This window comes from Cryptomeria japonica, chromosome 8 (genome assembly GCF_030272615.1).
Source record: "Cryptomeria japonica chromosome 8, Sugi_1.0, whole genome shotgun sequence".
NCBI lineage: Eukaryota > Viridiplantae > Streptophyta > Pinopsida > Cupressales > Cupressaceae > Cryptomeria > Cryptomeria japonica.
In genome coordinates, this window is record NC_081412.1 from 450,162,431 (window position 1) to 450,177,339 (window position 14,909).

The 14,909-nt window shown below is 37.7% G+C and overlaps 1 protein-coding gene across 1 annotated transcript; it reads right to left on the bottom strand.

The window, feature by feature from the left end:
• Positions 1-353: 353 nt before the first annotated feature.
• LOC131052656 (ras-related protein RABE1c) lies at positions 354-13,596 on the bottom strand. Its single transcript, XM_057987234.2, has 8 exons — positions 13,184-13,596; positions 12,873-12,945; positions 11,940-12,040; positions 11,435-11,500; positions 1,378-1,475; positions 1,217-1,279; positions 984-1,076; positions 354-843 (listed from the first exon to the last, which is right to left on the bottom strand). Exons 1-8 carry the CDS (start codon positions 13,254-13,256, stop codon positions 760-762), a joined length of 651 nt encoding a protein of 216 aa, XP_057843217.1. The 5' UTR covers positions 13,257-13,596; the 3' UTR covers positions 354-759.
• Positions 13,597-14,909: the final 1,313 nt, after the last annotated feature.

The following is a 14,909-nucleotide window of genomic DNA, read 5'->3' on the forward strand; positions in this document are numbered from 1 at the left end:
ATATTTGAATCTCTTTGTAGATTCTACAATTGTAATTCCATGACAGCAAACTTTCACGACACGTTACATAAGAATCCAAATAAGCTTAGAACCTAAGATTTAAGAAGTTTATAGCTCACATACAGTTGCAGCAAATTCCAAGACAGCAAACTTACTTGTGTATTCCAAGACAGCAAACTTACATGCAATTGCAGCAAATACCAAGACTACAAATATTGGATATCTGTGTATTCCATGACCGTAAACTTTCATAACAGGTTAGATAAGAATCTACATCAATAAAAAACCTAACAAATTCAAGAATTTAAAAATTATGGAAACCAATGACCCAGTGTTTTTTTTAACTTCATACAGAAAGGGTGACAAATTTCAAGCTCAACTGTTAAAAGCCTCTATTGCAGGCAAAATGATCAATTTACGGCTTACACATTTCATTTGACTGCCCTAGGGCACACACAAAAGCTTATGGAACCTGGGCATATCCACAGAGACTAGGCCCCAATTAGTGTTCACATTTTAGCTCACAAGACACAAAGGGCTCTTGAAAAGAATTCACTACAAAGAAATAATAGAATAATCAAGAAAAAGAATGGCAGGTTCAGGACAGATTCCTTTCAAATGGGGCTTCCACATTGTTTTCAAACTGATTTTGCCAACAGAAAACTTGGCAAATTCATCCAACTTACGACTCAAGCACGAGGCAGCTTCTGTCAGACTGAACCAGAAAAAATTTCAGGTAGGTGATGAATCTTAATAGCTTCACGAACTGCAGCAAGTGGACTTCTGTGCAGGACTGTCTGGACCTTTTGCTTGATCTGCTTTGTTAAGTTTGATAGTATTTGGCTGCAGCAAACCATGCACCAATTACTCTTTGTAGTGGTGAATCACATGCTTTCATACAGAATGACTTGCTTCCCTTTAACCAACAAAAAAAATAAAATCAATTTACGAGTAATTTTAGGTTGTAATACACAGTAACTTACCTCAACCTTTGTATCACTTTCTTCAAGCCTTTTCTTTATATCCCTTCCAATATTGAAGAAAACCTCCTCAACATTCATATTCGTTTTTGCACTCTGCAATGCAAACATTCACAGAATCTTATTTGCTTGTACTGAAAATATCCATGATACGTACAACAGATAGGAAAGTGCAAGTACCAGATAAACGTGAATCAAGATTACAAGTGCTGAACGAATGTGTAATAGAAACTTACAGTTTCAAAGAACTTGATACCAAACTCATCTGCAAGTGACTGACCCCATGCAGTTGGAACAGCCTAATGAATATCATGAAATGGTCATGATCAATAAGTTATAATATGAGCATTACTACAGCAAAGGAAATAATCAGCTCAGAAAGGAACATCAAACTTACCCTCTTGCTGTCATCCATATCTGCCTTGTTTCCCACTAATATTTTGTTGACATTTTCAGAAGCATGTTGCTCAATATTTCTGATCCAGTTACGAATGTCTTTAGACAACAGAAGTTAAGAACATGATTGAGCCATGAATGAATCATAAAATTTGATGATGTCCTTCAGTGTAAAAACAAGACAAATTACATAGAGAATTAAAACCTTAGAACTTGGGAAGGCCAGTTCAATATATAATGCTAGAATTGATTCAAGACCACAAACTAAGGGAAACATTAGAGTCACAATTGTGTTTCAAATGCCTAAAAATTTCTATTTTACAAAGAATCCTAAATAAGAATGGTTAAGAAAAAAATCAAACAATTTTTATAGAGTTCAGAAAATTAGAACACTGAAACATAACAAACTTTTCAATACATTGTGAGCATCCAGGGTAATCCAAATTGGCTTCTTAGATAATTATCTCAGTTTAAATTTTTAAACTGTCCAAAAACTTCTGTACACCTTTTCTTGTTAAAGTTGCATATATTGTTTTTGGACAGTTTTTGGACAGGTTGAAGGCTTGATATAGGCAATTTGAGGTAACCGAGGGTTTCACACCTCAGGTTCAGCCAGGAGGAGTCTGCATGTAGAATCAACAATCACCAGATCACTTAAGGGAACAATTCCAGTCATCTACAGCAGCAGCAAATAGTGTCTCTGGTGATAAAACACTGTAAGGAAAGTGAGACCGCCCTCTTTCGGTGACAGATCTACCCTTGACCAATTTCCAGCACCATCATACTGCAGATTTATATCACATCCAATAACTGGTGTGCCAGAGCTGATTCACGAGTGATTATAGGGAGAATCTTCATCACCAGCAATAGCATTCAATGACCAGACATCTACTTCTACAGGCGGTTGTTTTGGCAACCAGTGCCCTATTCAGAAAGGCAAGAGTTAGTGTAGGGAATCTTGACAAATTTGTTCATACATGTAAATCCTCTTGCAACAGAAAAATTTCTGTAAGATCTACATCAAAACTGAATTCATGTTTATGCAGAAAACTGAGTTTCTGTCACACCGCATTTATAAATGGTTTTAAGTTTTTGGTTCATGTTTAAAAAAAAAACTGTGTTGCCTCTCTTGAATCAGTAGTATAAAATTGGTGAATTCAGAATTCAATTTAAGAAACGCTAGGGAAATAACAGCGGTTATCAAAGCAAGCGGCACGCTGGGTAAATTTTGTGTATGCTGAGCCAAAGGGATCAGTGAGCTTTGGAGAAAGAGAAGAAGAAATTAGAAGCTGAGTCACAGCAGTTCGGGTCTGGAAGTAAAGATAGGCAAAAAGATGTCAAATCAGGATGAGAACTGGTATGCTTTCAAGAGAATACACAGATGCAGGAATAAATGGCAAGAAAGCAATAGCAAACAACACAAATACTCCTCCAAATGTTGCAGAACATGAATGGTTCAAACAATCCCATTAGATCTGCACAAAATAATGGTACAAAACACAGCAACTCAAATCAAAATCGATCTGAAAATCATAAAAGCAGGGTTCCCAGACCTACACAGCCCTCAATCTTGCCTAGAGTTAAGCTGACACGAAGAGGAAGAGCTGAAACCAACAGAAAATGATTTTAATGTCTGCATAAATGCCTATTCAAGACTTGATCCGGAGGTCAGATCTCCAATTTCATTCATATAATTCCATAATGCTAGAAGTGGATCAGGAGGGAGACAATCTATGCAGCCATTCAACAAAGATCTATAGCAAAGGCTGAGTAAGTTGATCCTTTCACCTTTTGATGGCTCTGGGAAGGTCTCTGCACAAAATTGGATCCGAAATCTAGACACACATCATGACAGAAGGTAAAGCTATCAAGTTTGATATTCTCCACGTGGATGGTACAACACGAGTGATGGCATCATGGGTTAATCACACAGGGACATCGTAATGTGGTGACATGCTAATTTCAAACAAGTTTATAGATAGGTTTGATAGGAACGAACCCAAAGTACATTTCAAAGAGTTAACACACTTGAGACAGCATAATTCAATGGAGGATTAGGTAGCAGAATTTCAATGAGTTTTGCCCATGGTGCCTAATGTTACAGAGAGGAGACTTATGTTCTTGCTTATTGAGGGGCTATCAAAGTCGTTTTGAGGCTTAGTTATGGCTTTTGAGCATACTTCTATACAGGATGTTATTCAGAAAGTCTTGAATTTGGAGGATACCACAACCAAAAACAAGTCCTACTTTAAGAATGCATCATCAAGACCACATGGGAGACCTTTTCGCAAGGATGTTTTGCAACCTAAGACACTACCTCCTAAGCCAAGCAAGATATGTTGGAGCAATTAGGACATTATCTAATTAATTCTATAATTAGGTCCTTTAATTACTTTATTCACTTAAGCTAAACTTAGGTGCTTTTTATCTTTTATTAGACTAGGCTAATATTAAGTTCACTTAGTTGAGCTAATCTTTAATTCTTTGAACTAATTTTAGTTTCCTAATTTTAGATTAGATTTCTCTTGCTTTCCATAAAGCAAGTCATTTATTCATTGTAATCTATCCAGTTTCATTTACAGGTTAATCTTAATATCATATTCCTCTTTGGATCAATTCTCTTTCAAGGTTGCATAACATTAATCATGGCTTCTTCTCTTCAGATGTGATAAGTGTTTTAATTGCAGGTGATTGGGCTTGTGGGGTTGAACAAATAACTCTAACATGGTATCAAAGCTCCAAATCTGCAAGTTCCTGTCCAATTTCTGAGAGATCCAACTTGGAGACATTCATCATTAGCCCTTTAGCTTATAACTAAGCTAATCTTAAAGGGGGGTGTGTTGGAGTAATTAAGACATTATCTTATTAATTAAGACATTCATCATTAGCCCTTTAGCTTATAACTAAGCTAATCTTAAAGGGGGGTGTGTTGGAGTAATTAAGACATTATCTTATTAATTCTATAATTATGTCCTTTAATTATAAGCTAAATATAGGTGATTTTTATCTTTTATTAGATTAATCATTCGGCTAATAATAGATTAAATTCACTTAGTTGAGATAATCTTTAGTTCCTTTGTCGATTTTAGGCAATCAGATGTTAATCTTCTTACTTAAATTATAATCAGACTGAGAATAAAAAGAAATAACAAATAAAGTACACAACACAAGATACAAGTACCCTGGGAAAACCTCCCTCTTGGAGGAAAAACCCAGCATCAAAGATTCAGATCAATTCCTTTATTTATAAGCAGATTACATGAATCAAATTACTTATTTGATTGTAGTGCCAATCTAGGGCAGACTAAACCAAGTATATGGAGCTGTGATATATCTTCAGAGAGCAGAATATCGACACCACTTGGAGAAGGAGATCACTGAAGTATAGGACACCACCTTGCCCAGTAAGTTGTCCAATGGTTTCGCTCAATGATCGGATAGACTTGCAGCAGTATGAAGACTTAGATCTCTTCTTTCCTTGGAGTTCGCTAACTAAATTTTGCAAAAGGCTAACGGCACTTGATGAAGATGATGCGATGTATATTTGAAGTGAAAATGAATCTTGTATATAAACAAGATTCATGTTCAAGTTTTCAAGTCAGCTTTAACCAAATTGCCACTGTTTTAACATATTTTAGATTTGCCCTTTTGGCGCCCAATTTGGGGCCTACATAACTTGCAAGTTATAACACGTTTCATTTTGGGCCCAGCTACATTAAAATATGATCCGAACTAGCTATTCATTTCAACATCCTTGAGCTAATTTTGGTTTCCTAATTTTAGATTAGGTTTCTCTTGCTTTCTATAAAGCAAGTCATTCGTTCATTGTAATCTATCCAATTCATTTACAAGTTAATCTCAATATCACATTCCCATTTGGATCAATTCTCTTTCAAGGTTGTATAGCATTAATCATGGTTTCTTCCATAGATGACACACTCGTCGAAAACTCGGCGAGTTTCAAAAGCTCGTCGAGTTTTTGAGCCTGGTGAGTAGATGTCACTTCTGTACTCGCCGAGTTTTTGCCAAAAACTCGGCGAGTCCGTGAAAAAAACTCACCCGCTGTTTGCCTTAGCCGAAAACGGCAAAACACTAATTCATTTTTTGTTTTCTGATTGAGTTTTGGGCTAAGTAAGGGGAAGTTGACTTGGAGTGACTTGGAAGGTGATTTGGAGGGATTTTTGAGTGATTCCAAGTGGATTTGAAGGGGATTTGAAGGGAAAATCAGATTCCCAGGTAAGTTTTTTTTTTTTTTTTTCTATGCTTTTTTAAAACAATTTGTTTATTTTTTGTTGCATTTAGATTGATTAGAAATGATTCCTAGGTAGTCTAAATCATTTCTAAGTTATTTGCACAAGATTTAACACTAGATTTGACAAGTTTTGTTGAATTTTCACAATTTTTTTGAAGAATCTAGTTTTCAAAAAAAAATTCAAACCCTACTTTTTTTTAAAAAAAAAATTCGAATGATGTCTAAATTTATTTAAACTAATGTAGATAGTTTGCTAAATTGTTTAGCTAAAATGTTAAATTTTTTTTTCACTTTGTATGTGTAGGTTAAGTAAGCATTAATCATGGCAAGGGAACAATGGCCACTAGATCCATGCCCATCTGGATATATAGGCACCCGTCCTAGAGGTGCTAGAGATGGGGCATGCAGGTATGCCTATGAGGGACCCGATCCTAGATCAGTTATATGCATAAAGTGTGAGAAAATACTTCATGGAGGCATCAACCGCCTCAAATACCACCTTGCAGGAATAGATAGGCATGATGCTAGAGCATGCCCTAGGACCAATGAAGAAATAAAAAGACAAATGAATGCCCTACTTGCGGCTGGGGAAGAGAAGAAATTGCAAAGGGAGAGGGCAAAGCTAGCCATGAGATCAGCCATAGCTGAATCTCAAGGTGTTTATGTTGACCTTGAAGAGGAACAAGAAACACTTGAGGGCATAGTAGGCTCTCGGCGTGGCCCACGTATCCGCAAACCCACCATCACCTCGCCCATTGCTTCTGCTTCCTCTAGTAGAGTACCTGGCATTGTTCCACTTCCATCACCACGATCAGGGTCCATAAGTGATTATTTTGTGCCCAGGAACACACCTGGAGCACAACCATCATTAGAGGCCACTGGATGGAATAAGGAGGTACATGAGAAAACTGACATTGCAGTAGTTGATTTTTGGTACTTCAACAACATTGCATTCAATGTGGCGGAGAATGCTTATTGGCTGAATTTGGTGACTGCTATGACAGTTTCAGGAAAGGGGTACAAGGCCCCTTCTCACAGGGATTTGAGTGGGAGGTTAGTAAATTACTACATAGTCCACCACTTGATTTCATTTTTAATTATTTTTTAGATTTCTTGTTTATTAAATCAAAATTGTGTACTAAGACCTAATTTCACTTTGCACTTACAGGTTGCTCACAAATGCAATTGCTAGGGCAAGAGAAGTGATGGAGGATCAAAAAATTGAATGGGCAAATTATGCCATTCGTTCTGATGGGTGGACAAATGGCAAGAACCGCACCATCATCAATTTTTTGGTTGCTTGCAAGGAGAATGTAGTGTTCTTGAAATTTGTTGATGCCTCCAGCAAGGTGAAAAATGCAGAAACATTGGCTAGAATGTTGGAGCATGTCGTCATGGAGGTGGGGGTTGAGAATGTGGTGCAAATCATCACAGATAATGCAGCAACATATGTGTCAGGGCAAGAGAAGTGATGGAGGATCAAAAAATTGAATGGGCAAATTATGGCTGCACCATTCATTCTGATGGGTGGACAAATGGCAAGAACCGCACCATCATCAATTTTTTGGTTGCTTGCAAGGAGAATGTAGTGTTCTTGAAATCTGTTGATGCCTCCAGCAAGGTGAAAAATGCAGAAATATTGGTTGGAATGTTGGAGCATGTCGTCATGGAGGTGGGGGTTGAGAATGTGGTGCAAATCATCACAGATAATGCAGCAGCATATGTGTCAGCAAGTAGAATCCTTTTAAATTACACCTTTAGGCATTAGCAATATTTTCATTTGTTGTGGCTTTGTTTTTACTTGGTTGCATATTTCTTAAGAATAAATTCTTCTTTTGCAGGAAGAATCCTTCAAGAGAGGCACCCCACTCTTTTTTGGACGCCTTGTGCAGCACATGTCCTTGACCTTCTTTTGGAGGACATAGGAAAACTTGAGCAGGTAACTCCAGTTGTGGAAGATGCAAGGAGGATCACCAAATATATTTGCAATCACCCTTGGGTCCTAAATTTGATGAGACAGCACAACCAAGGGAAAGATTTGGTGAGAGTTGGTGTCACAAGGTTTGCAACGATTTTGATTATCTTGAATCAACAAAGCCTAGATAATCAAAATCGTTGCAAACCTTGTGACACCAGCTCTCACCAAATCTTTCCCTCAGGTGTGCTGTCTCATCAAATTTAGGACCCAAGGGTGATTGTAAATATATTTGGTGATCCTCCTTGCATCTTCCACAACTGGAGTCACCCGCTCAAGTTTTCCTATGTCCTCCAAAAGAAAGTCAAGGACATGTGCTGCACAAGGTGTCCAAAAAAGAGTGGGGTGCCTCCCTTGGAGGATTCTTCCTACAAAAGAAGAATTTATTCTTAAGAAATATGCAACCAAGTAAAACAAAGCCACAACAAATGAAAATATTGCTAATGCCTAAAGGTGATAATTTAAAAGGATTCTACCTGCTGACACATATGTTGATGCATTATCTGTGATGATTTGCACCACATTCTCTACCCCCACCTCCATGATGACATGCTCCAACATTTCAGCCAATGTTTCTACATTTTTCACCTTGCTGGAGGCATCAACAGATTTCAAGAACACTACATTCTCCTTGCAAGCAACCAAAAAATTGATGATGGTGCGGTTCTTGCCATCTGTCCACCCATCAAAAAGAATGGTGCGGCCATAATTTGCCCATTCAATTTTTTGATCCTCCATCACTTCTCTTGCCCTAGCAACTGCATTTGTGAGCAACCTGTAAGTGCAAAGTGAAATTAGGTCTTAGTACACAATTTTGATTTAATAAACAAAAAATCTAAAAAAAATTAAAAATGAAATCAAGTGGTGGACTATGTAGTAATTTACTAACCTCCCACTCGAATTCCTGCGAGAAGGGGCCTTGTACCCCTTTCCTGAAACTGTCATAGCAATCACCAAATTCGGCCAATAAGCATTCTCCGCCACATTGAATGCATTGTTGTTGAAGTACCAAAAATCAACTACTGCAATGTCGGTTTTCTCATGTACCTCCTTATTCCATCCAGTGGCCTCTAATGATGGTTGTGCTCCAGGTGTGTGTGTTCCTGGGCACAAAATAATCACCTATGGACCCTGATCGTGGTGATGCAAGTGGAACAATGCCAGGTACTCTACTAGAGGAAGCAGAAGCAATGGGCGAGGTGATGGTGGGTTTGCGGATACGTAGGCCACGCCGAGAGCCCACTATGCCCTCAAGTGCTTCTTGTTCCTCTTCAAGGTCAACAGAAACACCTTGAGATTCAGCTATGGCTGATCTCATGGCTACCTTTGCCCTCTCCCTTTGCAATTTCTTCTCTTCCCCAACCGCAAGTAGGGCATTCATTTGTCTTTTTATTTTTTCATTGGTCCCAGGGCATGCTCTAGCATCACACCTATCTATTCCTGCAAGGTGGTATTTGAGGCGGTTGATGCCTCCATGAAGTATTTTCTCACACTTTATGCATATAACTGATCCAGGATCGGGTCCCTCATAGGCATACCTCCATGCCCCATCTCTAGCACCTCTAGGACAGGTGCCTATATATCCAGATGGGCATGGATATAGTGGCCATTGCTCCCTTGCCATAATTAATGCTTACTTAACCTACACATACAAAGTGAAAAAAAAATTAACATTTTAAAAAACAATTTAGCAAACTATCTAAATTAGTTTAAATAAATTTAGACATCATTCGAACCTTTTTTTTTTTAAAAGTAGGGTTTGAATTTTTTTTTGAAAACTAGATTCTTCAAAAAAATTGTGAAAATTCAACAAAACTTGTCAAATCTAGTGTTAAATCTTGTGCAAATAACTTAGAAATGATTTAGACTACCTAGGAATCATTTCTAATCAATCTAAATGCAACAAAAAATAAACAAATTGTTTTAAAAAAGCATAAAAAAAAAATAAAAAACTTACCTGGGAATCTGATTTTCCCTTCAAATCCACTTGGAATCCCTCCAAATCACCTTCCAAGTCACTCCAATTCAACTTCCCCTTACTCAGCCCAAAACCCAATCAAAAAACAAAAAATGAATTAGTGTTTTGCCGTTTTCGGCTAAGGCAAACAACGGGCAAGTTTTTTCACGGACTCGCCGAGTTTTTGCCAAAAACTCGTCAAAAACTCAGCGAGTTTTTTGGCGAGTAGAAGTGACATCTACTCACCAAGCTCAAAAACTCGGCGAGTTTTTGAAACTCGCATTTTCAGCAAGTTTTTGAAACTCGCGTTTTCGACAAGTGTGTCATCTATGTAATAAACTATAATAATAAGTCATTTTGAGGCCAACTTAATTTTCACTATGTTGGCACCAACTTCCTTTCAAATGTTGGAGGCCAAACTGGTCTTTGTATGGATGCAACCAGGTATAAAGGATATCTTTCGGAATTCAATGCGAGATATCCGAAAAAAAGTTCATTTCTTTTCTGTTCGCAAATTACACCCAGCTACAACAGGGATGGAAACCCCTGTGTTGAGTGCCACAGGTCAGGATGAAAACCCTGTCCCATTGGTCTATCATTATAGTAGTCATTTCCATTTGTAACTCACCTTATAAGCATCCTTAATGACTGATTTAATCCAAAAATTAATTCACAGGTAAGGAAAATCAGTGCTGGACTAATCTTCAACTGTTTGGTGCCTGACCTCAGGCCATTGCTGGCTGCAATATATTTGGCAGAGCAGACATGGAAATCAGAATCCAAATCTGAGGAATTTTGAAGGCTAAATAAGGCAAATTTATTGCAGATCACTCCTTAGACGCCTAGTCACCAGCTAACTGGCAGATTGATAACAATTCGCAGGCGGACCAGGGTTGAAGGTTTTCTGTAGGCAATTTGAGGAAAACCAAGGGTTTCACCCAGGCGGCCAGGAGGAGTCTGCATGTAGAATCAGCAATCACCAAATCACTTAAGGGAGCAATTCCAATCATCTACAGCAGCAGAAAATATTCTCAGGTGATCAAACGCTGCGAGGAAAGTGAGACCAACATCTGCCGGTGACAGATCCACCCTTGACCAATATCCAGCACTATCATACTGAAGATTTATGCCATATCCAATAGCCAGGATGTCATAGAGCTGATTCACAGGCGATTTAAGGGAGAATCTTCATCACCAGCAACTGAGGCAGAGGCATTCAGTGACCAGACATCTACTTCTACAGGCAGCTGGTTCGGGAACCAGCACCCTATTCAGAAAGGAGTGAGTTTCTGTAAGATCTATATCAGAAAACTGAGTTTGTGTCACACTGCATTTATAAAAGGTTTTAAGTTTTCTGTTCATGTAAAAAAACAAAGTTCAATTTCTGTATTGCCTCTTGAATCAGTAGTCTAAAAATTGGTGAATTCAGTTAAGATACCTTAGGGACATGACACTATGTCATGTCATGCACTTCTTTTATGAACTAAAATATCTGCAATATTCTTCTGGAATCACCATCTGCATAGTTTTATTGGTTTTCAACATTTTGTGCTTCAGTATTGGACCCATCATCATGGAAAGGATCAAAACCGATGCCTCAGAGCCTCACTATTGAACTAAAAATAAATTTTGACTGCAATAGAAGTTTTAAGGAACTTCATCACAAATGCTGTAAAATTAAACACAATTCAAGTATGTTGAAAAAAAGAACTTGAACTTGAACTTGAACTTGACGTGCCAGCTCTCTAGAGTCTACATATCAATAATCAAAACCATTTCTGCAACCAACATTGTAAAAACAAACACGAGCTACACTAGGATGAAATTTCAAGTATGATATAAGAAATTATGGACCATTATGAGGAAGAGGATACTGTTGAAGGATGATTCATCGGTAACATCGTATACCAGAATAATGCCCATAGCACCTCGATAATATGCTGCACACAGAATATAATTAATCAGACCACTTAGTGAAAATTTGTACTTTGTAACATTTTCTAATGACATGATGGAAAATCAATATGCCAATTCACTGAAATATTCTCACAATGTGGACAGAACCCAAAAACGTTTGAACACATGGATCTACATACAAAGTCAAATCACTGCTTAAAAGCTACAGGAGGAAAGAAATTACATCAATGTCCATCAATGAATGACCGACATAGGCCAATGGGTTTCAAAAATATAGCATAATATTATATTTGATCAGGAGTGCTTAACATAACTCCAAAAACCACGGAATAAAGCATCTAAATTTTTAATCTAAAACTAAATCAGAGTCATCAAAAATGATACTTTTACATAAATATACATCATGAATCAATGTAAAAAATTATATTATCATATAAACAATCAAAAAGAATTGAGACCTACCAGTGGTAATTGTGCGGAAGCGCTCCTGACCGGCTGTATCCCAGATTTGTAATTTAATGCGCTTCCCATCAAGTTCAACGGTCCTAATTTTGAAGTCAATGCTGAGATAAAAAACTAAGCTTTGTAAGTGTTAGCGCTTAATTAGTCATCCTGTTAGAATAACGCAGTGCCCTTAAATATTGTAGTGTATACTAAACTTTCACAATCATATACGCATTGAACATAAAGAGCATCTTTATTCTATTCCATACATCCATAACTATATGTGCATAGAGCGTAAAACAATGCACAAGTAAACATAGACATGCCCAGACATTGAAAGAGAATCAAAACACACAATGGACAACCATAATGGGAAAGCCAAAGTACATTCCGGTAGGGTAAACCCCTTTTCCCGGACCATATAGATAAGACTATTGGGCCTTTACTGTTTCGCAGGGCTAGGTTGATTCCTCCTCCAATGCACCTAATAATCGGTATTCCTTTTGAACAACCAGTGCCCTAGAGACTAAACTAGGTTAATAGATCTGTATGTGCCTCACAACATACTGTGGGGGTTTGAGCCCTGACCGTCACCAGCTCGAGAGAAAAAATTGAGAGATCAGAGAGAGGCAGAAATTTACAGTGAATTTCACATTATACATGTGTGTGAATTACAAGAGAAGGTTATCTCATTCTTAGAATGAGAGTGTTCATAATAGATTGTGGACTCCTTTCAAAATCCATAGCCATAGGATACATGTTGTTTCAAACACTTCTTCATTTGGACAGATCAATATTTCCCTGATTCATATTTATATTTCCTTTCTCAAGGGCATCAGTATTTTGATTTTGGGCACTCATAACACATTAACAAAAACGTCCTAAGATTAACGAGATCAACACCAGAAACAAATAACCACTTCAGAGCTAAAAGAAAGAACGGCAGCATACCCTATTGTGGTTATAAAACTTGTGGTAAAGGAGTCATCAGAAAACCTGAGAAGGAGACAACTTTTTCCAACACCTGCGTTAAAAACACAATACACAATGTAAAGAGCTGAATTCAGCATGCGAACAAAAAGAAGAAAAGCCAACCAAATCAAAATCATTCAATATGAAACTGATTCCAAAAAGGGTATGCAGTGAAGAGCTAAATTAAAAAAAAATCTATCAAATATTAACCATTCTAAAAAGGGCATCTTTTTCAATGGATTTAAAACAAAAAAAGAAAGAAAGAAAGAAAGAAAGATCTTGAAACTTACCACTGTCGCCGATGAGCAGAAGCTTTATTAGATGATCATAATCAGACCGACCCCTCGCCCCTGTGGCAGCCATTCTAATGCCTTTGCTCTTCTTTCACCTGCAGATGGGCTTGAGATCCTTCTTAAGAACAGGTGAATCTGCAGTTAAGAGAACTGAAAACGTCCCAGGTTCGAGCGAAGAGTGATCCGGACAAAACCAAAGCATAGCAGGCGCCAAATCGCAGGGGCAAAGCGCGGCCAGATGGTCAGATCCTCTTGAAATTAGTTGGAATTTGTTTGCACACAGCTGGGAGAAGAATCAAAATATTAGAAATACAATTCTTCAGACAATAGAAATATGATGGTCGTCCTGTCGTTGAACTCAATATTCAGCTACACTTTACGCTGCCTTCTCATACCTAGCTGGCTTAATTTTAACGGTAACTTTTAGACTATTATTGAACTTTGGAGTCACTCAACTCTTGATAATGGGCCATGGGCAAGTGAATTCTTGGTGAATCTAAGGAACCTAATTGTTTTGATTAGGCAAGAAGTAGATTAGGGGTTGGCAATTTAATTTTAAGGATTTCTAATTTCTTATGAGATTCTTTTAGTTAAAGTAGGAATGTTTTGGTTCGAGGTTTGAGCAATAATTCATTTGTTAAGTTATTTAAAAACATAGAAAATATGGATGAATATTACTGATCTAAAATAGTTGTTGGGGAGAAGTTGGAGTATAGATAAAAGATGTGGATGAAGCAAAATAACAAGTGGACGAGTAAATAGGATATTAATTTGTAAAAAAGTCCCAACATTAATGAAGAGATGAAAAGGTTTATGTTAGAAAAATTCAGGGTTGTCATATGGAAAGAGCAAATTGGTCAAAAAATCATTATGTTATAGAGTTCAACCCCATGTGGGAACATGATGAAAAAGACTACTTCTAGGTGGCAATTAAGGGTAAGGCTAGATTATTAGTGGCATAGCTAAGAACCGGATCTCATCATCTTAGATGTGAGATCATGTGCGAGAATTCTATATAGCTTGTCAAGAGGTCTCTTATAGTGATGTCTACTTACGTCGACTTTTTCCTAAGAGTCTTAGTGGACCTTCCCTTGCTTGGTTCTCGACTTTGCCTCATAGCTCCATCAAGTCATTCTCGGATCTTATAGAGAAGTTTGTGTCCCATTATGAATATAACATTGAAAATGATGCCTCTATGATGGACCTATGCAACACAAAGTAGAGGCTTGGAGAGACTTTCACCAACTTCTTGCAAATGTGAGGACATCCTAGAGTCTTACCAAATTGAGTTGTTCCAATGCAACTTGGTGTCAGAAATGTCTTGTCCTTTGACTTGTCAGTGCCTCGAGTCCTTTGAGCAAGTTACCAAGAAGAGTTCAGCACTAGAAAGAGTCCTTCTAGAGGAAGGAACTCTAAAACCCTATCAAAAAGATTCCAAAGGGTCCACCTCGCACGATGATAAGCCTAGGTTTTGGTATATGAACAAGAATGTTGTCAACTATGGAATCATTGATGCCAAGTGTGTCCAAATTGTGACTACTCCAACTAAGTCTACCACCACCACTAATAATCAAACCAACAACCAATCCGACTTGCATAACCAATCCAAACCCCACAACAACATCTATGTTCAAGGTCACTCCTCTCGTCCCAATAATCAATCACAACATGAGTACACCCTTCTTGTCGAACCCATAGAGTTCATCTTCCAAAAGCTTGTCAA

What these genes read in the sequence shown, in the direction of transcription:
- LOC131052656 (XM_057987234.2), bottom strand. Translation starts at nt 13,256, where the DNA reads ATGGCTGCCACAGGGGCGAGGGGTCGGTCTGATTATGATCATCTAATA. An exon ending in TCTGCTCATCGGCGACAGTG is followed by an intron (nt 12,946 to 13,183) that starts GTAAGTTTCAAG and finishes TTTTTAACGCAG; the next exon opens with GTGTTGGAAAAAGTTGTCTC. An exon ending in CTTCCGCACAATTACCACTG is followed by an intron (nt 11,501 to 11,939) that starts GTAGGTCTCAAT and finishes TTCTGTGTGCAG; the next exon opens with CATATTATCGAGGTGCTATG.